The 25,116-nt window shown below is 52.5% G+C and overlaps 1 protein-coding gene across 1 annotated transcript in view; it reads left to right on the plus strand.

Moving 5' to 3' along the window:
- Positions 1-22,317, plus strand: part of FAM3D (FAM3 metabolism regulating signaling molecule D) — a 59,533-nt gene extending 37,216 nt beyond the window's left edge. Inside the window, exons 3-10 of the mRNA XM_081246641.1 lie at positions 2,130-2,225; positions 5,942-5,962; positions 9,740-9,863; positions 11,258-11,316; positions 14,364-14,414; positions 18,070-18,154; positions 18,895-19,021; positions 22,213-22,317. Coding sequence (XP_081102767.1) covers positions 2,130-2,225; positions 5,942-5,962; positions 9,740-9,863; positions 11,258-11,316; positions 14,364-14,414; positions 18,070-18,154; positions 18,895-19,021; positions 22,213-22,302 — 653 coding nt within the window. The 3' untranslated portion in view covers positions 22,303-22,317. The remainder of the gene's footprint in view (positions 1-2,129; positions 2,226-5,941; positions 5,963-9,739; positions 9,864-11,257; positions 11,317-14,363; positions 14,415-18,069; positions 18,155-18,894; positions 19,022-22,212) is intronic.
- The last annotated feature ends 2,799 nt before the right edge of the window (positions 22,318-25,116 follow it).

Below are 25,116 nucleotides of genomic sequence, written 5' to 3' on the forward strand. Positions count from 1 at the left end.
ACACTTCACTGTGGTTGACAGTTAAAGACAAAATATTTGCCTCAAGGAGGGCTATTCTAGAATCCTCAAACCACAGGGCTGGGCACAAGGAGTAGCCTTTGCCTTCTGGTCTACACCCTCATACTGTACCCTCTTTGTACAGGTAGGGAAACTGAGGCACCAAATAGGAAACTGACACAATTCATTTATATTTTCAAACACTAGGAGAAAGGTGAGAGCGAGTTTTATTTATTTATTTTTATTGAAGTATAGTTGATTTACAATGTTGTGTCAATTTCTGCTGTACAGCAACATGATTCAGTTATACATATATACATTCATTTTTTTTTTTTTTTTTTTTTTTTTTTTTGCTGTACGCGGGCCTCTCACTGCTGTGGCCTCTCCCGTTGCGGAGCACAGGCTCCGGACACACAGGCTCCGCGGCCATGGCTCGCGGGCCCAGCCGCTGCGCGGCATGTGGGATCTTCCGGGATAGGGGCACGAACCCGTGTCCCCTGCATCGGCAGGCGGACTCTCAACCACTGCGCCACCAGGGAAGCCCTACATTCATTTTTATATTCTTTTCCATTATGGTTTACCACAGGATATTAGATATAGTTCCCTGAAGAGCATGAGTTGTTTTTTTTTTTAAGATTTATTTATTTGGTTGCACTGGGTCTTAGTTGCGGCTTGCGGTCTCCTTAGTTGAGGCTCACTGGCTCCTTAGTTGCGGCATGCATGTGGGATCTAGTTCCCCGACCAGGGATCGAAGCGGGGCCCCCTGCATTGAGAGTGTGGAGTCATATCCACTGCACCACCAGGGAAGTCCCAAGCATGAGTTTTAGAGTCAGCTTACTTCCCCGGGTTCAGGTTCCCCCTGTCACTTATTAGCCTAGTGACCAGCTCTCCCAGCTGCAGTTTCCTCATCTGTACAATGCGGGTAATCAATAGCGTACAACACAGAGGGTTACTTCCAGGATGAACTGAAATAATGTGTGTAAATGCTGTTCTCCCAGCACCCGACACAAAATGAGTGCCGTATAATGTGAGCCGATGCCCTAGAAGACGAGGACTCCACAGACCTGACCCCACCCCATGGGATCCAGGGGGCCTTCTCCCCCACCGCAGTAGCTTGAGGCCAGCAGGAGGCCACAGCTGAATTCAGGGCTGAGGAGCAAGGGTGGTGCAGAGAGGGAGGTCACACGAGATCGGGCGTGTTTAGGGTGGGATGGCCGTAGGTGGAGAGGGAGGTCAGGCAAGGAGCAAGGGAACTTGGCCTGATGGTTACATTTGACTCCCAAGGCTGTGGGACCACCAGAGTCCTTGAGGTGGGACGTGTGGTGCAGCCTTCCTGGAAGAGTGAGGAAAGGGAGAGCGGCCGGGGGGCTCTGGTGGTCCATCATGTGTGTGGAGTTGCTCCTCAGTGATGCATGGGGGGATGGGGAGCAATATGGCTGTGAGGCAGGGGAGGCCGCATCGGCTAGGCTGCTGCATGTTCCTACAGAGAGCACTGTGTGCTATTTGTGGTGGCTTTCAGGGAGAGTGGATGGCAAATACAGGAGACCAACCCCACCCCCCAAGCCACGCTGGAGGCTGCCTAGTGGTGACAACTGTAACATCCTTCCCAACAAGCCATGGGCTCAGCAGCAAGGGCATCACCCTGTCTACTCTGTGACTGAGGAACTCCAGCTCAGAGGTGCTGAGCCCCTGCCCGAGGTCACACAGTGGCAGGTGGCCGCCCTGAGCCTTCCTGCCTCCCATGCCGGGGCTCACCTGCCTCCTGCTCTCCTGCCGCAGTTCTCAGGCCTCCCTTCAGCATGCTGATTCCCAGGCCTCACCCCAGAGATACTCTCTGGAGCGCTAAGTGGAACCCAGGAAGGTGCATTTCTAACCCTCCCTCCCAGCGGCCGTACTTTGGGGAACACTGCCATGTAACCTTGCAGCATGATCTCACTGTTTGGTCATCACATAGACTCACACTGGCCCCGCCATGCAGGCCGTGGACTGGTCCACAGTGTGGGCAGGGTCTGGACCTACAGGATGTGGTCTCACTGAGGGCATTTGGGAAGGACCCACATGTAGTCTTGCTGCCTGGCCTTGCAATGTGGTCTGGTGCTGTGGTCTCATGGCAGCATCTCCTTGCTCTGCAGGTCTGCTTTACCTCCTGGCCCTCATTTTTGGCCTGGTCACCACATGGGTCTTCATCCGCAGCTATATCAACTTCAACATGAAAACCATCCTCCTGGGTGAGTGGAGCTCGCTACTGGGGCAAGGCCTATGGACCAGGGCTAGGGGCCAAGGATCTATTCCATCCCTGGGTGACCCAGGAGGTGGCCAGCCATGGCAAGGTGAGGACTGCCCTTGGGACCCAAGGCGTTCGGGGTGGGAGAAGAGGAACCCCCCAGGCTGTCAGGAAGGCTGGGAGCCTATGGGGGCCAGAGAAGTGTCCCAAGGCCCTGGCCAGAACATGTGCCTGCATCAAGGGCCATTTTGGAAATGTGACCCAAGAAGGAAGGACAGAGGGAAGAAGAAAAGAAGGGAGGGAGAAAATTGCCCGGGCCTTGAGTGCCTTCCACCTGTACTTGCTGTTCCCTCAGCCTGGAACCCTCTTCACTCAGACCTCCCTGTGGCCAGCCCCTTCTCAGCCTTCAAGCCTCTGCTCAAATGTTACCGCCTCAGACAGGCCTTCCGTTACCACCCCAGCTATACTTGTACCTGCTTTCCTTAGTTTAGAGTCCTTCATGTCAGCCTATTCCCTTCAGAACATCATTATCATCCATCATTAGGTTGTTTATTTATTTGTTTACTTGGTTGTTGCCTATCCCCATCCCATAGAATGTGAGCTTCCTGAAGGCCAGAATTTTGCCTTGTGTACATCCATCTCTCTAGCACCTCAGAGCAGATGCTCAGGAAACATTTGATAAGTGAAAGAAAGAGGGATGGATTGGTGGATGGCTAGATGGACGACGGATGGATGGATGGATGATGGGTGGATAGGTGGATGATGGGTGGATGGATGGATGATGGGTGGATAGGTGGATGATGGGTGGATGGATGATGGATGGGTGATGGATGCTAGCTGCTCTACATGCATGGTCTCATTTAATCTGCACAAATGCCCTAGGGGGTGATTCATGGTATGTTTGTGGAGTGGACTCATGCATGACCTCATGTTGTGGTTTTATGTGTGGTCCGAGAAAAAGAGAAGCTCAGGGAAATAAAGAAACTTGCCCAGATGTCCCTTGTAGATGTCAGAACAGGAATGAGAACACAGGTCTCCCAGATCCAAATCCTTTCAAAGGAAGGAGAGAAAGGGAAGGAATTTCTACATCTGGATTCATCCTCCTTAAAGAGCAAGAACCACCTCCATTGACATAATCAAACATAATAACCTCTAGTGGCCCAGACCAGCTCATGGCTTCACAGCAGTGAGAAGCCCATCACCCTGCCTTTAACACAAACTCCCCACAGTGGAATCTCAGAGGGCCCTCACCTCATGTGCTTCTTGTCGAGCATGGCCCGCACCCAGGTCAGGATGATTTATATGGATACATATCTTAGGCCCTACTTTTACAGACTAGAGATTGACTTGGCTGTGCTGCTGGACTTGGAGGAGATGCGCCAGGTAAGCACAGGAGGCTCAGAGCAGGAGGGGAGCTCAGGAGTAAGCTCTAGAGAAGAGAGCCTCAGCTTGAGGTGGGAGAGGGGAGTAATTGAAAGGAGCCCCCAGATGTTGTTTCCCTCTCAGAACTCAACCACCTGGGGTTTGACAAATCAACACTCCCCACAATGATCATCAAGCAACTGTTCTGCGTTAGGTCCCAAAGACCCCAGAATGAGGAACACGTGGCCCCAGCTCCAGTCACGTGAGTTAGTTCACATGTCTGGCGTACATTGTCACATGCAGCTTGCCCTCCGTCTCCTATCGCTGACGACCCTTCAGCTCTACCGTCTCCCACCTCCTCTCCCTCCTCCAGTCAGTAACTCTTCTTGCCTGTTCACTCGATGCCAGCCCCTGTATGCCAGCTGTTGTACTGTACTACTGTACTTTTGAAGGTACTGTACTGTAAGACTAAAAATGTTTTCTTCATTTTTTGTGGGTTTTTTAAATGTATTATTTGAGTGAAAGTATTATAAACCTATTACAGTACAGTACTATATAGCCGATTGTGTTGGGTACCTGGGCTAACTTTGTTGGACGTACGAACAAATTGGACTTAGGAATGTGCTCTCGGAATGGAACTCATTCATATGTAGGGGACTTACTGTATAGAATATACAAAAATGGAAGTGCATTAACATGACCTGAGTCTTGCAAAATGCTTACAGTGGCAGGAAATGTAACCAGTGGGAAAAGCAGCCATCCAAAACCACTAGTGTGCTCAGGCACGGAAAGGGGAACCTTCATTTACTTCAAACATTCCTGACCTGGTTGCATGCACCCCACCTGATGATTTAATTTATTAATATGGAAGCACATATATTACTATAGCACAAAATGTTCTAATGTTTTTATTATTATCTTGATACAGAGTTGGTTTCCTTTTTAATCCAATCTATTTTATTTTATGCATTTAATAACTTGCCATCTGGTAGAGTAGGAAGTGCTGAGTGTCTCAAGAGAAGTGGGAATAAATTTACTCTAAGGGGAGTTCATAGGCTTTTCCAAATCACTAAAGGGGTCCATGGCACAGAAATCAGGTGATTAAGGAATTTCTGATTTACCTAATAAATTGGGCAGGGTTCTTTCAGACGGGAGTGACAAACCCAACTGTAAGCGGTTTAAACAAAATGGGACGTCTTTTGAGTCAGGTCATTGGGAAGCCCATGGCATCAGACTTTAGGTATGGCTGGATCTAGGGGCCTTGACAAAGGCCCCAGAGTCTGTCTCTGTGTCCCTGGGCTCTGCTCCTTGCTATTTAACCTTATTCCACGGGCAGCTTTCTCTCCCAGGCAGGTATGGTGGCTACCAGCTCTCTGGATGTTCACCCTGCAGCTCAGCTGAAAGATGCTTCTCTCTCCCCCAGGGCCACATATCAACCCCTAGTAGGGCTCCGTCTCCAGACGAATGTAACGCTATAACTGACCCAGCCTGGGACACGTGATACCCCTCGGGCCTTGAAGGCAAGGGCAGGGGGACAGCTTCTCAAGGACCAGACGGAAAGTGTGTCAGTGTGGGTGTCCCCCAAAAAGGAGCGCTCCCCTGCTCCCCGCCGGCATTTCTGTGTCCCCTGGGGGCCCTGACCTCTAGGACTTAGCACTCAGCTGGTGGGAGACAGGACGTAGAACCGCAGAAATAAGCGGGACACGGCACAACTAAGACGTGAAGCCTGTTCAGATGTTTGGAGCTGCGGGAGTCGGGAAGGGATGCTCCGGGCCCGAAAAGTGACAGCCACACCATCCTGTCCTTCCCAGGGGCCAGGGCTCTCGGCGCCTCTCGTTGGCTCTTCTCCACAGCCAGCGAGAGTGGGTGTGATGGCCCCCACTGCGCAGGTGAGGAGGCCGAGCCCCAGAGGAGAAAACTCACACGTGGTCACACACGGTCAGGCTCCAAGTCCAGTGGGCCTCACAATAGAGGTCTGCTTCTTTTTAACCATGAGAGAGTCCTCTGTGTGCGTGTGTGTGTGTGTGCGCGTGCATGCACATGTGTGTCTATGCATGTGTGTCAGTGTATGTGCATACGTCTGTGTGCGTGTGTGCACGCTTTGTGTGTATGTGCGTGTGTGTGTGTGTGTGTGTTTGTGCGTGAGAGAGAGTAGTGGTGACAGTGGCAAATTAGGGAGGACTTCCAGACCAGATGGGACTTTCACCTCATTTCAACCCCTGCCACGGGACAGGGACTGCACCTGGCCAGGCCAACAACCTCTCTCAATTCCCTTCTTCCCACTCCCCAGCCCCCAGCCTCCACCCTGTGCAGGGGCCCAACGCACTTTCTAACCAGATTCTGTCTTCTCTCCAACAGGTTCAGTCTACAAGGAGAACCGTGAGTGTTGATTCAGCCCTGTTTCCCTTAGGGTGAGGAGTCTCTAGTCCCAGCCCTGAAGGTTCTAGAAAAACCTTGGTTCCCAGAGTCTGCCCGGCTCACTCTTTCCATGGCCTGATGGTGCCTTCCAAAGCCCCCAGCCTTGTGGCCCCTTCTCAGCCATTCGGACTCATAGGGGTGGGCTCAACTGTCTCCCTTCCCCAGCACCCCCAGCCTGCAGTCTGGACTGCACCCACCCTGCCCCCCTCTCTCATCCCCTGACCCAGCTGGGAGCCCCAAGGATGCGGGCTGTGCTTATTATCATCATTTCAATGACCCCAGAATTGGCTTATGTTTCCTGCTCCAAAGTACCAGGGCCATGTTGAGCACCGCAGGGGCCCCCAGAGGCAAACAGAAGGGGGTGCTGATAGTCTAAGGGGGCAGAGGGCCATATGTGCCAAGAGAGGTGGGGCAACATGCCGTGGGCTCCAGGAGGGCCGCCTGCTTCCAATGGGAAGGGGTCAGGGAAGGCTTCAGGGAGGAGGCGGCTATTTAGCTGTGCCTTGTGGAGGAGAGACTGGCCTGTGCAAAGGCCTAGGGGCAGGAATGCTGGGGCTCCAGTGGAGAACTTGGCTGCTGAGTCAGGGACGCAAGTGTGGGGAGTAGAGAGAGCACTGGGAGGGCAGGAGTGCTGAGACGTCTGAACAGTGCAGAGAAGTGCAGAGGAGGTGGAAGGGAGGGACAATTATGGTGATGATAACAGTAACAGTGATTGGGGGCCTACTGTGTGCCAGACACTGTATTCAGAACTTTACAGGCATCTCATGCAATCCTCACCACAGCCCTATGTGGATGCTATAAGTATCCCCATTTTGTAGATGAGGAAACTGAGGCTCAGAGAGGTGAAATCTCTTGGCCAAGGCAATGCAGCCGTAAGTGGCGGGGAGGGAGTCAACCTCCCCATCTAATCCAGAGCCCACCCTCTCAACACCTCCTTACAAGAGACAGCACCTCCGAGTCCCCCTTTCCACACCAACATGGTGGTGACTGAAGGGGGATGCAGGGAGTGGGACTTTCCCTGACTAAAAAGGGCATGGAGGGGACTTCCCTGGTGGTCCAGTGGTTAAGACTCCGTGTTCTCGATGCAGGGGACACGGGTTCAATCCCTGGTCAGGGAACTAGATCCCACATGCCACAACTAAAAAAGTTCCGACGTGCTGCCACTAAGACCCAGTGCACCCAAATAAATATTTAAAAAGAAAAGAAAAGGGCATGGGAGCCCCTGTGCAAAGACTATGCACCAACACAACACAAACCCTTCACGCCACACCCTGAACCCTGTCTCACTGAAGCCTCCTGAGTCACACTGTGAAGTAGACACTGTCACACAGCATCTTGATGCTGAACAAACACTCAGACGTCACCTGCTGGGGGGAAGGCAAATCCAAGCAAACGTGCTGCCTCTCACCTTCACCGGTTCCCACAGTAGACATCACCAATCAATCCCAGCACTCTTTGCCTCCAAGCCCACAGGTAGCCTCAAGGCTTTATCATTAAGCCTTTAATAGTAGATCCGTTAACATTGAAGAGGAAACCTGTTTGACAGCCCTGATCTAATCCAACTCCCTCATTTTACAGTTGGCACTTTTAAGCGAAAGGGAGAGATTTCTGGCAAGTCACACAGCAGATTACTGAAGTCGGCCCGAGTTCCCTGACTGCAACTCCCCTCCAGTGCTCAGTTCCATGCCCTGAGCAATAGCCTCTTGGGTTCCCAGAGGGGTTGGGCAGCTTAGGAAACCCCTGAAACCCAAACCCACAGAGCAAATCCCCTGCCTCCCAGTGACTGAGACCCCTGGGCCTCCTCCCCCTCATCCAGTAGCTTGACCGTGAAGGCCGGATGGTCAGAAAATCAATTTGGGAAAAGCTTGCTAAGCCGGCCTGTTGACATGGGGTTTATCCGACTCTGCTGCTGTTGATTAGGCTCTGGGCAAACTCCAGGGTGGTCCCCGAAGCCTGGCCCAGCCCCTCTGGCAAGGAGAAAACCTCTGGATTCGAAAGTAAACTGGGCTCTCTGGGGGGGCGGAGGTGGAACCCCAAGGCTCATAGGAGAAGAGGACCCCTCCCAGCCTCACCCTCAACTAGCCACTCTGTGGGGGGTTCTGTCCAGAGGGAGGGGTAGTGGCGTCGGGTCCACATCTCCAGCCATCCCTCTCCTGAGCCACTCGGGGGTGTCTCCACTTCCGGCCCTCACTCTCTGGTGATAGTGTCCCAGTTGGAGCTCTGGTTACACCCACCAGGCCTGTATGCTGGCACTCGGGGTGGGGAACGAGAGCCTAGGATGGGCTTTCTGCTCAGATCATCAGGGCCGCCCACTCCACCAGGGGAGCCCTGGTGCAGGCTGCATTCGCTCCTAAGAAGGGGCACCATCACCCACTCCGAGGCACCACAGGCTTGCCGAGCTTGGCGCTAGTGGGCTGTGTCCCCCCAGAGGGACGCTTTTTCCTGATTCCCATTAAGGCTCCCTCTAGGCCCTGGAGACCCTAATCACCCTCCCAACTTGGGCTCAGACCCGCCCAAATGCTCTAGGTGTTCATTCAGTGAAGATTTATCGAGTGCCTCCTTTATGGTAGGCACAGGAGTTATGGGGATGATTTAACAAGACAGTAAAGATAAAGGGCTTGCCACAGTGCCTAGCAGGTAGCAAGGCCCTGGCGTGTGCCAGCGTCTATTGGGAAGCCTGTGGGTTTGCTCCAAGCACTCTGGCGCGGCTCAGCCAGATGCCTGGCGCGGGGCTGAAGGAGAGAAAGGCTGCCTGATCACTGCTCTCCCTTTGCAGGTGAACTTTCTCTAATTCCCTGTTTACCCAGTCCTCCCTCCTGGCACCTTCTGAACTGTCAGGTGGTGTTAAAACAACATGCATGAATATAAGTTAGAAACTGCCAGGCTGAAAGTGCGGGTGACATCTCAGCTGCTGTGTTTGGGGGTGCATCTGCCTCTCCCGCCTTTCACAGGCCTCCAGAGTTTGCCCTGGGAGGGCCGTGTGGAGAGGACGCAGGTCTTAATAGCAGCCACAATAATCAGAGGTCCCACATACTGAGTCCTCAGTGGGTTCCAGGGACCATGCTAAGCCCCGGGAGGGAAGTTCCAGAACCACCTGCCTGGTCCCTTTGAACCTCAGGGTCTGGCCCAAAGTAAGTGCTCCGGAAATAAGTGATAAGAAGAATAGCCAATAAGCCCTGAGCATTAACCCGAGTTCATTAATCCCGCACAAGAACCCAGTGGAGAAGTACCATCATTAGCCCATTTCACAGATGAAGGAGCAGATTTGCAAGGATGTTGAAGACTTGCTCAAGGGAACCTGGCTGGTGAGAAGCGCTCCCACCCACCATGCTGGGCCCCCAGGAGCTTGTCAACAGGGGCCTCTGTGAGCTCAAAAGGCTGCCATGTCTCAAGAGAAAGTTCTCAAGACAATCCCTTAATCATGGTAACTCGGGTCATTAACCACCACTCACCGTTCTGCACACAGTTACTGAAGGCCTGCGGGCAACAAGGAGCTGTGCCAGGGCTGGGGCTGTGATGGGAAACCCGGAAACGAACGCTGGGTGGTCAGACACGCAGCGTCCCGTGTCTTTGACGGGGTTATTGGAAGCACTGTGGGAGCACAGAAAGGGGCAAATCCACAGACCTAGGTGGTCAGGGAAGGCACCTCTGGGAGGAGGCCCCCTGTCCCTGCCCCTCTCCTCCTCCTGGGCCCCTTCCTTAGCTGCCGCCACCAAAGCTATTCTGTTCCCTCCCCAGCTTCACACTTGGTGAAGACCAAGTGTGGCCTCAGCAAATCCTGCCCAGACAACTTCTTTGCGTTTAAAATCAGCAGCGGGGCTGCCAACGTCATGGGCCCCTCCATGTGCTTTGAAGGCCAAACGTAAGTTTCTGGCATTTCTTTTCTTTTCTTTCATTAATTCACTCATTAGCAAGTTCAGAGGCCTCAAGGGCAGGCCCTAGAGACCAGACCACACCTTCGACATGCTTCCTTTTACTCTGGGTGGGTGGGTCACACATGATAATAATCCTAACATCTTGCAAATCTGCCAGCACCTTGCTAGACGCCTTACAGCATCGTCTCCCTCAATCCCCCAGCATTCCTGGAGGTGGGGTGATAATCCTCCCCTTTGTAAAAATGAGGAAACTGAGGCTCAGACAGTGTTACCCAGCTAACCCTTGGTAGAGCCAGGATTTGAACTCAGGTCTGTCTGATAGCCAAGCTGCTGGGCTTCCTATGACGGGGGATGCCTAAGGGGAGTGTTCAAGATCAAGGTCCAGGCATCAAAGCCCAGATGCAGCAGGTGCCAGGGCTCCTACCCAGGTGCAGGAGAAAGCCTATATACCAGGCTTTCTACGTAGTAAAGTCCCTGGAACAGCAAGTTCATCCTACAAAAGAAGCCAGAGACAGGTGTTTTAGTATGGATTCTGAACCTAGATCCAAATCATTTAGGCAAAACAAGGAAACCTACTGGTTCACGTACCCAAAAGGCCAGAGGCAGTGGGCTCCAGCACCAGCTGAATCCAGGGGTTCAAACCAAGTCATCAGGGCTCCCTCTCACACTACCTTCAGCTCTGCTTTCCTCTGTCATTAGACTTGGTTTTCTCTACTGAAAATGGACTTCTTCATGTGGTGAAGGAGGGAGGCCACCAGCTGGGTTGACATAATAGCCCTGTCTAGCACCCCACTGGGAAGAGCTTTCCCATCTGAATTAACCCTGCAAAAGTCCCGGGGCTGGGGCTCATTGGCTGGCCTGGGTCACATGACCACACTGGCCCAATCACTGTGACCAGGGGCACAGGCTACTGGCTTGTCCAGGCCTGGGAGAGAGATCAGTGCTGAGAACCTCCTGGCCTGAGACGGAGAAGTACACTTTTCCCAGGGATACCAGAGGACAGGGTATGGATGCTGGGCCGCAGGAACACAGCTGGGCTCCACTTGGGGATCCCAGACATGGCAGGACGGGAGCAACTTTCCGGGCTCTGCCTTCCGCCTAGCCTGGGGACATGGGCTGACCCTGCCTCCAGCACCTCTGAGCCCCAGGCAGGGACCCTCCTTCTTCCCTGGGCAGACTGTTCTGGTCCAAACGTGCCAATAGAGACTCCTCCGAGAATCCAGCCCACCGCTCGTTTCCAGGAGAAAACAGATGGCCCAAATAATTCCGTGTGTTTCCTGATGTTTTGGCATCACACCATGTGGGCCCTCGCAGAGTTCCAGAGCGTTCACTCCACACTCGGGACCAACTGTTGTATTTTGTTTTTCTTCTTTCTCTTCAGGATCATGAGTCCTGTGAAAAACAACGTGGGCAGAGGCCTGAACATCGCCCTGGTGAACGGTGAGTTGCTGATCCACCCCCCCACGCCGGCCCCCACCACGCTCCGAAGCCTGGCTGGCCTGTGGAAACAGGTCCAAAAGAGCTGGTCTGCCCTGCAGTCATGGCCAGGTCCCTGCCAGGTGCACCTATCTCAGGAGGATACGCTGCTCCTATGAAATGTGACCCTGTCTGGGCTTAAACCAACACACATGAAACCATAGGGGACAATGTGAGATTACAAGCTGAGTGCACGCCTTCATTCACTCACTCGGCAAAGAGCAACAGTAGCTACTGTGGGCCAGGCCCCGTATGGAGTTCTGGGGGTCACCTGTGAACTAGAAGGACAGACCCTGGCTTGATAAGCCCCTGAGGGCGCCCATGAAGTTCACAAAAAAATCAGAAGGTGGTGAGCACATGTGAAGGAAAAGGAAACACAGCTCTGGGATCAGGACACAGAGCTGGCAGCGGAGGTAGTCGGGGGAGGAGGCTTCCAGAGGGAGGTGATGGTCAGCTGAGGCCTGAGGGATGGTAGGGGTTGACCAGGAGAAAAGAGGGAGGCTCCTTCCAGGCAGGGGCAACACTGTGCAGGGCGCAGGGAAGAGAAGAAGGAGGAGAGGGGCTTGGGGGTCCACACAGGCTCGCTCTGGCTATAACACAGAAGCAGGGTAGTGAGAGGTGAGGCTGGGGGACCAGCAGGGCCAGAGGATGAGGGGCTAAGTGTCCTGCTAAGAAGTGTGGACCTGAAGCAGAGCAAAATAGGGAGCCTTGGAAAGGCTTTGAGCAGGGCCTGAGGGCCCAGCCCTGCCTTCCTGAAACCTCCTTCTAGCTTGGAATAGGGAGACTAGAGGCAGGGAGACCCAGGGAGGCCACAGTCTCAGTAACCCTGCATCTCCAGCAGGTGATGAACAGGAAGCCAACTGCAGGCCAAGCCAGGAACAGGGACATGTTTCAGGAGTGGGTAGGTTACAGGGGCCGAGAAGGGCCAAGTGGTGTGGCCCCAGCCGAGCCCCTCCTGTCTGCCTTCAGCTCTTACATGATCTGGGGAACAGGGGCTACTTGCCTGGATCTAAGAGCTATTCCTGGGACAAATGTCAGGGCAGATGGAAAAAGGGCACAATGGACACTCAGGAGAAAAAGCGTTCAAGCTTGTGTGCAGTGTGACCACACGACCACACTTAGGAAGTGACAGGGTAGGATTGGAACCCTGGCCCTTTGCTCCTAGAGGACCCATTTCCCGTCCGCCAAGAAAACCTGCTGCGTCAGGGGAGAGGTCAAAGCCTGGAACAAAGGAGGAGCGTTGCCAGACAGGGGTCAGAGGACAGCCCTGGCCAACTTCCTGGGAGTCCAGGAAGGGTGTGGGCCAGGAGGGGCAGGAAGCTGAGGGGGGCCGCTCCTCCTCCAGAGTCTAGAGAAGGAGAGGGAGGCCTGATTCCCCCTGCTGCTGGCCCCTTCCAGACGGTCTCAGAGCACCCCCGGCACGCCAGGCCCCAGGAGACTGTAGCAGCCTCACTTACATCAACTGTCCCACCCAGTCTCCACTCACCCCACAGTGGGGAGGGCAGGGAAGGGCTCCAGCTGCAGCCGACCTGGCTGAAACCTGCTGGGCTTCTCTTCCCCCAAATGGACCACCGTGAGAGAAAACGCCTGAATATTCTCCCAGGAGATGGGCTCAGACAGAGGCCTCCTTCCCCATCCCTCGCAAAGCCCAAAGATAAAAACAACCACTGATAACACTGAGAGCTAACATTTATCGAGCACTTACTGTGTGCTAGCTATTTCACTGATCCTCATCACGATGCTAGAAGGCAGCTATGCTCAGTTTCCCTGTTCTCCAGGTAAAAAATGGGGGCTCAGAGAGGCTGGGCAACTTGCCCAGGATACACAGCCAACAGAATCATCTAGATTTGAACCTGGCTCTGGCTGACTCCAGGTCTTAATCACTCAGCGAAACTACCCTCTAGACTAGAAATGTGTCCAAGCACATGCGCAGTGCCTACTGCATGCCAGCTGTGGAAAGTCTAACAAATCACTCTCAGGGCCTCAGGGCCCTCATCTACATAACGAGCCAGAACACAAAAGGATTGCTACTTCTCAGCCTTTTAGATGGCAGGGATTCCTTTGAGAAACTGTTCAAACTGCACCTCCTCCACCACCCCCCACCCTCCCCACCCCTCGGTTCCAGAAAAAATCCGCAAATGCACAGGATCACAAAAGTAGTTTCACCGGCTTCATAGATTCCTTCCCAAGAGCCCCAGGTGAAGTGTCTGGAGGGGCTTGGACACTAGTGGCTCCAAGAATTCAGGGGGGACTGCAATGAGAGCCTGCTCCCACCTGGCAGGAGAGCTGCCACTACCCAGGCCCCGGTCGCCACCCTCTTATCAAATCTACCAATTGAATTAGGGGGAGGGGGCATGAAGGTGAAACTAGAGCTGCCATCCCCTCTGCAACACCCCCATCCAGTGGCCAAAGGTAAGAATTGCAATTTTCCTCCAGAACACCTGATTCCCTGTAGGATTTGTACGCTTTGCAAAGCCCACCAAGGCAATCCAGATTACTGGACTGAGGACACTGAGTACACTCCAGCCCACTGAAAATCCCTTTGCCTTCAAGAGTTGGAGCACTCAAATTGCAGAGTTCCTATTTAGGTGAGAATAGTAATGATGGTTGTAGTTTTTTTAGTTACTATTTTACAGGTAAGATTTATCTCACATGCATATATTTTAAATACATCTCATTTAGTTCCCACAGCCCATGGTACAGATGCAAAAATTGAGGTCAAATGCTAAGTCGTGCATTAGGAAGTGGCAGGGCAGAACACAAACCCAGACTGGTTGGATTCCATTCAGTTCCAGAGACCCTGCACCGTTATGTGCTCATACCTCTCAGATCAGCCCAGTGCTTACTGGGCACCTAATTTAGTCCTGCATGCTTTCTACAGGACCCCATTTTGTTCCACTATTCTTCTATTCTATTTTTAGACCTTAGACTACAGAGTAGCCACTCTCCATAAAATGAAAGACAGAATGACGTGCTACGGCAAATAATAGTTCTGTTCTCTTATCCCTTAGGGACCACGGGAAACGTGATGACGCAGAAATATTTCGACATGTACTCTGGAGGTAGGCACCACTGTTGGCACTGAAGTCGAGGGCGGGCTGAGCTCCTTCCTGTGGCAAGAGGCTACCTGGGTGCCAGGGAGTTTGGCTCTTGTTTCCAGGGACCCAATCAGAAAGTGGCACAGTGGGGAGGGCCATCCTGCTGCTTTTGAAACTCCTTTCTACTGTCTTACTGGGTGCTCCCTGATGCAGATCCTGAGGCAAGGATTCAGGTGTGGTGTTTATTTGGGAGGAGGTGGTCTCAGGGAATGTCAGTAGGGAGTGGGGGAGTGAGCCGGGGAAAGGAAGGCAGCCAGCGCAGAGAGTTACGGAGCCATGGATCCCTGCGGGGAGCCAGTGTAGAACATGTGCCCCTGAGACACCCCGAGGGGCAAGGGAGCCAGGGTGCTCCTACCCCTATTTCTTGGCACTTCCCACGCTTCTGGCCTGCCCCAGGGTACAAAGGAGGATGTGGAGGCCAGAGAAGACCTTCAGGCAGAGAAATGCTGTTGCTGGCAGTGGGAGGCCAGGCACGTGTGCACTGAAATGCTGAGGACAAGGGAATGTGGCCCAGTTTGCTCTGCTAGGTAGAAGGTATTTTTTTAAAGCCGCAGGGTTGCTATCGAGCCCAAGGACAGGACAAGGCCTCCCAAGGCCCAGAAAGGACAGCTCTGAGGCTCCAAGCTCTCTGCATCTTTCTGCAGATGTCTTTTCTTCTCTCTACCTAGACATGCTTTCTGAGCTGCTCTGTACCCATGGACACCCCTTACTCAGGAAGTCACTTTCTCCTTGTCCTTAGCACGGCCCAGCAACAGGGCACCGACTCACCTGGGCTGGAGGCCCGGATACCTAAGTCCCCACCAGCAGCTTGCTCCCCGACAGGCCTCCCGGCAAAGCTGTGGGTGGAGGCGGGACTCTCACGCAGGCTTGAGACATCTTCCAAAGTGTGGTGGAATCAGTCCCGGGCCCAATATGCCACTTGCTGCCCAGCCAGCAACCCAGCCCCACCACCAACACAGGAGCCTCAGCAGGAGTGAAAAAGCAGCAGGGTGGCCCCTTGCAGGCAGCAGAGGTCTGGGCCCTGCAAGGACTGGCTTCCGCCAGGATAGATGAACTGAGCTCAGCCTCCTTCTTGGCGCCCGGCTCAACTCAGTGTCCCTCTGTGTCCCCGCAATCACAGGGCCAGCTCGGGCCTCGGGCATCAAGGGCGCTGAGCGTGAGACCCCTCACCCCAGAAGCTCCTCGCAGAATGGAAGGGCCCTGCTGCTGCCAATCAGCTGTTTTCTTCTATCCTCAATCTCCCACCTTTGCCTCCGTCTCCAGGGAAAACCTACCTCACTGCACCCACCTAAATATGTGAGCCCAGAAGGGGAGAAATCACCAAGCAGCAGAGAGCAGGAAGCCCTCTTGGTTTTACAAAAAAAGGAGGGGCTGAAATGTGGGAAATGGAAGTCTGCTGCCCAGAAGTCACAGCGGGGGAAGGTGTTCAGAAGGTGACCTGTGGCAGCATCCTTAGAGACTGTGTCTTGGGCTCAGGGCTTCCCACGATGGCCGTCTTCCAGCCGAGTCCCACCTCACAGGTAGGGTCTGCAGGGCCAGAGGATGTGCCCACCTGGAGCCTGCATCAGGGCCCATGCAGACCTCTTCCAGGTGTGCCCCCCATGCTACAGACACACCCATAAGACTGAGGGGTGGCCGGGGGACGGCTGCTGCTGGAGGAGAGGGTGGCAATGACAGAGCTTGGACAGGCAGGGTGGGTGTCCACATGCAGACATGCAAAGCCTCTCCTGGTACAGGACAGAGCTGGAGACGGGAGAGGAGAGAGCGGGACAGGCCATGGGCCGAGGGCAGGGACCTTCATTTGTTCTCTGTCCAGGGTGGCCTGGGACCAGGTTATGGAAAAGGTCATCTCTGGAGTCAGAGATTTCAGGTCGGGTGACCTGAGGCAGGTGATATCTCTTGAACCTCGCTTTTGTCATCTATAAAATAGAGGTAGCCATAGACCTGCACTTCATAAGCTGGACGTGAGAATTAAATGATAACCTGCAATACTCAGGGAGAGGGACCCAGCCTGGCTGGAGGAGGAGCCCAGGGAAGCTTCATCTCCCTTCCCTCTTCCCTCTCTCCATCCATGTGATTCGGAAGCAAGGAGGTCATCTGTCAAAATGAAAAGGGAAAAAAATAAAAAGATAAACCAAGTTTTATAATGCCCTGTCATAAACTTGGATGTAACCATGGCTGATGGGGAACAAGAAACAGAAGCCTTTTGAGAACAAGTCGCCCCTTCCCACAGAAGACAAAAAAAAAGAAGATGACTTTTCAAAGTGTGAAGATAGTTATCAGAAAGCACACTTCATTTTTTCCAAACATCCACTATCCATTCCAGACAAGAGCCAGCTCTTGATATCTGCTGACGGCTCAAACAAATTAATGGTACTTTCAGAGCTCCCACTTTTTGTCTCAAGAGTTCAAGGGCTGCTGTGGTCATTGACTGGAGGCCTCCGTGTTACAGAGCAAATTGGTGGCTAGCCTTGCCTGGGGGACTCGCTTTTTCCTCTGAATTCAAGGGATACCCAGAGAATAGTAAGAATCAGGCCAGCTTCATGGGCACGCAGGCTGTGAGCAGGAAAGTCACACAGGACCCCTTGCTTAGAAGGAACTTGATTTGATGCTCTGCCTTCACCATCTTGAAATGATTAATAATTTTTCAACAAAAGGCCCACATTTTCATTTTGCACTGGGCCCTGAAAATTATGTAGCCAATCCTGCTAATAATTGTAATTCTGTTATAACGCACTTACTGCAAGCCCAGAGGCATCGTCACATTTGAGCTTTACAGAAATGCTCCGAGCAGGGCTATTAATTATTCTCCTTTGACAGATGTAGCCCCTGCTTTGCCCACCAGGCCAATCTTGCCCATACTTCCTCCACTGTTCAAGAGCCTTCTGTATAAGTTATGCCTTATCCAGAGTACTATTTGCACTGTTCGTGTGTTCCTTTAAATCAGCTCATTCACTTTTTTTTACCCTAAATAAATATATCTTAAAAGGAAATTATATCACTGCCCTAAGTAGAAAGCCATTATCTTTTTTTATACATGGAAGGTGACCATAAAAATGAGCACAACAGAAAAAAAATCAATGTCGTTGAGGCAAGCTGCACGCTGATGCCTCCCCAGGTGCCGTCCCCAGACCTGCTCTGTGTTCAATCCAGAGATCTCTCAAGTGCAGGCAGGCATTAGAGATGCGAATGGAGCCTTGCTCCTTGACATAAGCTGGAGAGTTGTGGAAGCCCCATGTTCTCTCTTAGTGGCCCGAGTTGCCCAGCGGGTGTACCCTCTAAAGTCAGCACAGACAGGCTGGGTGCATCTTAAACAGTGTAGAAGGGGCAGCGGAGCTTCTGAGAGGTGACTGTGCTCGGTCCGCTGGTGGGGTAGACCTCCAGGGGCCCTTACACCATGGTTCTTACCCCAGCTGCAGAGCAAAATCGCCTGGGAAACTTTCAAATTCCAGAACCCACCCCAGACCAGCTGAATGAGGATGCCCTCACCCTGTGCAGATGGAGCTCAGTGTCAGGCTGCCCGGGCATTCCTGGATCATTAGGGCCATAGGAGAGGATGAGAATGACCAGCCGTCTTTCTCCTAAATGACCAGCACGTCATTTGTCCTTCCTCCCACAGATGCTAACCTCCTGGTGAAATTCCTTAAAGAAATTCCAGAGGGCACGCTGGTGCTGGTGGCCTCCTACGATGACCCGGGGACCAAGTAAGTGGGAACCTCCGCCTGCCAGGCCACGGGGAGAAGCGAATCAAACACCTCCAAACTGCAAGTCCTTTTCTTACTGTCCTGCTGGCTCCAGCTTCTGACACCTTCTCCTAAGGAACCAAGCAGACAAGCACACAAAGAGATGTTCTGGGGGGTTCATCACAGCCGTGGTCACAAGAGTGAAAAACCGGACACACTCTCCCTGTGCAGTGATAGCAAACTGGTGACAGAAATCATGACATATGGCGATATAGGACATATTATTATATATACATAAAAGAGGATATACTGCATCAAAAATGATGATGTAGAAAATATTTAAGGACATGGAAGAATGTTCACCCTTTAGTATTAAGTTTAAAAAAAAAAAAGCAGTTTACAAAAGAATTGATATAATCCCACAGTGCACAAGGGAAAAAAGACATGAAGGAAATATACTAAAATTTTACAATGATTATGTCAAGGGGGATGAAACTAAGTAATTTTTAGTTACTTTGTAAAGTTGCATATTTTCCAAGTGAACATGTATTATATTTGCACAAAGAAGCAAAACCGTTGTAACTCTTCGCCAGCCCCTCGGATTGGCTTTCGGAGAAGCATCCTGGCCACTCCGCCCTGTTTCTCCTGAGCTCAGGAGAGGCTGCTGCCCTCGCTGGAGGAGGGGTGGAGGGTGAGCCAAGGGCCTGAGACGCTCCCCCTTCTCCTATCCCGAGCTCACCGTCCTCTCTGGTCCCCTGCAGGATGAATGATGAAATCAGGAAGCTCTTCTCCAACTTGGGCAGCACCTACGCAAAGCAGCTGGGCTTCCGGGACAGCTGGGTCTTCTTAGGGGCCAGAGACCTCAGCAGTAAAAGCCTCTTTGAGGAGGTGAGTCCTGGCAGCCTCCCTGTCCCAGTGAAGGAGGGGATGGGATTTGCGGGGGACAATGCCAGGAATGGACAGACAAGGGCTGGGGTGGCTTGGAAAGGACACATGGGGCAATGTGAGGAGGGCTACCTGGTGGTCGTCCACCTCGGAGATCAGGGCAGCCTGATTGGGTAATCCCCCAGCAGGAAGCAGCCTTGACCAAGTGGGTCATATATAGATACATAGATACATAGGTAAGTACCAAAAAGGAGAAGGAAAAGGAGAAAAAAAAAAAAAAAAAAAGGATGAAAGGAAATTAAGGCATGGAGGAAAGGGAAAGGAATGTAGAGGTGAAGCTCGCATGATGAGGCAGGGGGAGAGTCCAGAGCAGGGAGTGGGACGCCCAGCTTCTGGTCCCCGCTGCGATCCCCTCCTCCCCCCCCGCCTCAGTCTCCCCACCTGTAAAGGGGCAGGTTTGTGCCAGGGGAGCCCCAAGTTCCCTTCTAAGTTCCCTTGGAGAGGGTGAACTTGCACCAAGAAGGGGACACAGGAGGGGCCCCCTGAGTATGCAGAGGGAGGGGTCTGCATGATCTGGGCTACAGTCACTACCCAGGGGTGGCCCGAGCAGAGTGCACCTGGGAGGCATCCAGAGGTGGGGTTTGAGGAGCACTCACAGGAGGAAGGGGGAGTCAATGACGGTTGGGGACCCCAAGGAAATGCTGCACCTTCTCCCCCACACCCCTCGCAGGACAATCGCCATCTGTGCATCCCCAGCTCAGAGCAATTCCAAAACCTGGGAGAACTGGCCAGGCTTCCCCAGCGTGAAGTTGGCCAGTCTCTGGTGGTGAGAACGTTCAACTCTGCCCAGATCCAAGACGAGAAGCTAAGGGTCAATGATTCAGACATATATAGGACCAGTGAGGAAAGGGAACTCTGTCCTGGAGTCAATGGGGAGCCATGGTAGGCTTAAGAGGGAGAGTGACCAGATCAGATTGATAACAAGAAAGACTAGTATTCACCAAGTGCTTGCTCTGTGCAGGCACAGCTGAGCAAGTGACATGCAGGATCTTATTTAACCCACAACGGGGTAGGTACAATGAGCATCCATCCCATCTCACAAACAAGGATCCAGAGCCTTGGAGAAGTTTTAACCAGCTTGCTCAGTGATAGGGATGCATTTCTCATCCAGGTCTGCAGCTTCCCCAAGGATTTCCTGTCCTCATACTTTTAGAATGGCCTCCCTGCCTGTGCATGGAGAGCACTGTGAAAGGGGCTCAAGTCAGGAGGCAGGGAGGAAGCCAATGCCATAATCAGACCAGAGACCCAGCAGCCTGGAGGGGGAGGGGCTGTGGGAGGCAGAAAAGGGACAGTCAAGAAGCCTCGTGCTGAGCTCCAGGGAGGTGGGGGTGAGGCTAGAGTGGGCCACAAGGGGTTTTGCCTTGTCTGGAAAATGCTGAGCTGGTTTGTATGTGTGTGTTTCCAAGAGAATATATTCAGGTAATTAGAAATTACTTTTAAAAAGTAAGGAACAGGGCTTCCCTGGCAGCACACTGGTTGAGAATCTGCCTGCCAGTGCAGGGGACATGGGTTCTAACCCTGGTCCGGGAAGATCCCACATGCCTCAGAGCAACTAAGCCTGTGCACCACAACTACTGAGCCTGTGCTCTAGAGCCCACAAGCCACAACTACTGAGCCTGTGCTCTAGAGCCCACGAGCCACAGTTACTGAGCCCACATGCCGCAATTACTGAAGCCCGCGTGCCTAGAGCCCGTGCTCTGCAACAAGAGAAGCCACTGCAATGAGAAGCCCGCGCACCGCGACGAAGAGTAGCCCCCGCTCACCACAACTAGAGAAAGCCCACATGCAACAATGAAGACCCAACGCAGCCAAAAATAAATAAATTTTTTTTTAAAAAGTAAGGAATAGTGCAAAGTAGCTTGTGCTAAAGGAGAAAAGGAGAGGACCCTCTGTTTATACCCTCTGGGTGAAGGACACAGGGGTCAGGGGCCTGGGGCTCCAGAATGTCCCGTTGGAAGGTGTCAGGGGCAGGAATCTCTAGGAAGAGGCAGGGCGGGCGCTGTTCTTCCTTAAAGCGCAGCTTCCAGACCCAACAAAACTGGGCCAATTACAGCAGAGAGGAAGCATGTAAGTAGAGAAGAGTCAGCACCACCTTCTGCCTGATGTCTGTGATCAGCTGACTGCAGCCCATCACCCAAAAATGAACCAAAGACCCCGACGTGATTAAAACCATTTTGTCTTTTGTTCTCCCACATGGGAAACAGGGTTTCAGGCAAGCAGCATCTAGAATTTATTTTTCCTTCCTAAGGGTTAGCCACAATTATCCCACCTGTAGATTTTATCATTTACATTCTTTTTTCCATAAATTAAGCCTGAGCATTCTAAACACAACCTTAACTGATTTTATTCTCTTTATACGTTTATTATTAATATTAATTAATATTACACAGTGGTTCCACGACTTACCCACTGGGTAGCCTTAGGCAGTTACTTTGGTTCTCTGTGCCTCAGTTTCCCCATCTGTAAAGTGAGATGATAACAGCGAGCACTTCTTAGGGCTACTGTGAGGATTAATTACAGAAGGTGCTTTGTGCCTGGCATAGAGCAAGCATTCATGAATTGCTAGAATGCTTCCTTTTTTTATTGAAGTACGGTTGATTTACAATGTCGTGTTAACTTCTGCTGTACAGCAAAGTGATTCAGTTATACATATACATTCTATACATTCTTTTTTTAATATTCTTTACCATTATGGTTTATCACAGAATATTGAATATGGTTCCCTGTGCTACACAGTAGGACCTTGCTGTTTATCCATTCTACATATGATAGTTTGCAGGTAGGATGCTTCTTTTTCTTCTTCTTCTTCTTCTTGTTATTATTATTATAATTTGGGATGTCCTAGAGGGGCTAAATCTCTTCAAACACCACTCCCCACATGCTTGGTACCAGCACCCCCGGTCCAGGGCATGACAGGCAGTGACTAGGCTCTGATCTCATCCTTGAAACCTTGGTCAAGTTGCCCTCCCCAGCCTCAGTTTACCCATTTGTGAAATGGGCTGGAAATATCCAACCCTCCCATGCCCCTCTTGGGGCAGTGGCGCGGATGAAGTGAAGCTATTTAGGTTTTAAAGCACAACGCAAATGCAGGCGTGAGTCCTAACATTGTCAGTGTCTCTCTTCTGTCTCTCTAGTTCTTAAAGAACAACCCAGACACGAATAAATACGACGGCTGGCCGGAGCTGCTGGAGCTGGAGGGCTGTGTGCCCCAGAAGGTACATTAGGGCGGCTGTGGCTCTTCCTGGGCCAGGTCCTGAGGATGCTCCTGCCTGACTTAGGAGTCAGACCCCAGGCTCACTGCGAGCCGGACTGACAGGAGGAGACGGCCAGCGAAGGAGGAGAGGGAAGAGGGAACGGAAGTGTGGAAAGTGCTGAGGGTCCTCCAGTACCCTGCACGCTTCCCCCGTTGGAAACAAAGCCCGCCCTGGGTGGAGGCATCCTACCCGGAGGTGGCCAGCCTCAGAGGGTCCCTCCGGAGCCGGCTGTCTGTGGAGAGAACAGGTGTGCTTTCCATCAGGGACTGCTGACTGTCGCTCCCAAGGAAGGACAGGATGGACTGCCTGCCCCTGAGCACAATTACATTTTATTTTTGATGATTTTGAACAAACTTTCCCACCCCTTGATGTGCAGCATTTCCCCTGGGGTGGAAGTGGTCTAGACTGAGTCTGCACGGCCGCAAGTTCCAACAGGTTGGTGATGGCTTCAAGCACCTTGTTAAGCAGCTGGAAAGGAGGTCGCTTCATAGGGATTACTTTTAGGTGTGAAAGAATCCTTGGTTCCCAGTGTGAGGTGTAAGATCCACAGGAACAGAGACAGCCAGAGGACCAGACGCAGAGAACACTGTCTCCACCTGCTGTTTGAATGAGAGCTGGAGAAAATCCAGATCTGGAGCGGGGGAGGAAGCAAGATCTGAGAAAGGCTGGAAGGAAGAGCCAGACTGAAAGGCTTCGGGGAAAACATCCTGGCTGTCTCTGTGTGGGTTCCCTTGGGAGCAGCCCTAAGATAAGGATTCGAGTGCAGGTCGTTTATTTGGGAAGTGATTCTAGAAAACACCCATAGCAGATGAGAAAGTAAGACAGGAAAGAGAAGGCAGCCAAGAAGGGGTGCGTTGTCGACTCAGCTACTGCTGTGGGTGAGTGGAACTTAATCCCACGGGGAACCCCTAGGAATCGGTGTAGGACACACACCTCAGAGATCTCAGTCAGAGGTGAGGGAGCTGGGGTACTTATACACCAACTCCCATCGGCCGTCGCTGGAGGGCTGCTGGTGTTGGGGCTGATGTGAATTCCTGGGCCCTTCTGGTCTGACCTGTGTGGTAAAGAGCAGCCTTCCTGCCTTTGCAGAGAGTCCTTGGCGGAGAGATGTCAATACCAGCTGCTGGAGGCCACTGAAGTGGTGAGGCCCAAGGGATATGGTGGTAAGACCCAGCCTGGGGTCTCTGAGAAGGGCAGGGGGCAGGGGGCAGACCAAATCCTGGGAGGGGGCATGGGAGCAGAAAACACTGGTACTCGGGCTCCTGGAGTGTGTACCAGGGAGACTGCAAGGCTCCTGGAGAAGATGCCCAGGCCCCAAGTGCAAACGCCCCGAGCAGGGGGACAGCAGAAGCTGAAGTCCTGTGCACTCCGCTGGCATGGGGCTCACAGTTACCAAGCTCTGGGGACAGGCAGGGCTTCAAATGGGCCAAGAGGGCCTGGGGTAGAGAAGGACAGAGTGTGGGAACCTGTGACAGGGACCATGGCAGGCTGGGACAGGGGCTGCAGTCACCTGGGGTCAAGATCCATGATCACGGCCAGCTAAGAGGGCCTTGAGCAGGCTTGACTGCGGAAGTCAGCAGAAGGCGTCCAGCCAGCCACCCTGCCGGTTCCATAACCCCTCCTCCCCCAAGCACAGTAGCTCACTCAGGGGAGAGTTTGCTGGCAGCCCCCGCCACTGACCACTTACACAGACACCCACATCCATGTAACGCTTGACAGCACTGGGAGCAAATGGATTTGCTCCGTTCCTCCCTTTTTGTTCCAAGTGGAAGGACCCTCCTCCCACACCTGACGTGCTGACAAAAGGCTGCCCCTGAACCCCAGTGCCCTTCCTTCCTGACCCCCAGGACCAACTGGTCAATCCTGGGGTGGGGGGAGGGTGCTTCTGAAGGCCCTGGACCCTGACCAAGCCCCTCAGTTTCTCTTAGCTGACTCACTTCCATTCTAATGGGTAGTTACACATCACAGGCAGCATGGCTGGACAGAAAGGCTGGCCCGGCTCTGAGCGCTGGCCCTGCTACCCGCTAGCTGGACACGAGCAGGTCACGTCACCTCTCTGAGCCACAGTTCTCCTTTGAGAAATGCGGGGAGGGTATCAGTCTCTCAGGGGCTTGTGGACATTAAATAAGATAAAATAGCCACATCACCAGAAGTCAAAGAAGAAAATATGTATATAAGATGTTTGGGAAAACATCTGGCCAGATACCCTCTCTGGGGATGAAGGTGCAGGCAGTTTCCATGATTACCATACACTACTTCTGTATTTTGGATTTGTTTTCTTTAAAACAAGCAAAAATACCTTATAAAATTAAAAGAGAACCGAAAAGACTGCTAAAGTGAGTTCATAGCCAGGAACAGGGCTAGGCAGAGCTCTCAGCAGGGGCCACTCTTTAAAAAGGACCACCTGGTTGTGGTACTTTTTTAGAAGCTGCATTGCACAACACTTCAAAGAAGGAAGAAAATGTCAATGTGGGGGAGCTTCCCTGGTGGTGCAGTGGTTAAGACTCTGCACTCCCAATGCAGGGGGTGCAGGTTTGATCCCTGGTCAGGGAACTAGATCCCACCTGCATGCCACAACTAAGAGTTCGTATGCCACAACTAAGAAGCCAGCGAGTTGCCACTGAGAGTCTGCATGCAGCAACTAAAAAAGATCCAGCGTGCCACAACTAACGAGCCCACGTGCTTCAGCTAAGGAGCCCGTGTGCCACAACTAAGGAGATGGCAAGCCGCAACTAAGGAGCCCGCCAGCCGCAACTAAGACCCAGGCAACCAATAAATAAATAA

Source organism: Mesoplodon bidens (genome assembly GCF_964165515.1).
Source record: "Mesoplodon bidens genome assembly, chromosome: 10".
Taxonomy (NCBI): Eukaryota; Metazoa; Chordata; class Mammalia; order Artiodactyla; family Ziphiidae; genus Mesoplodon; species Mesoplodon bidens.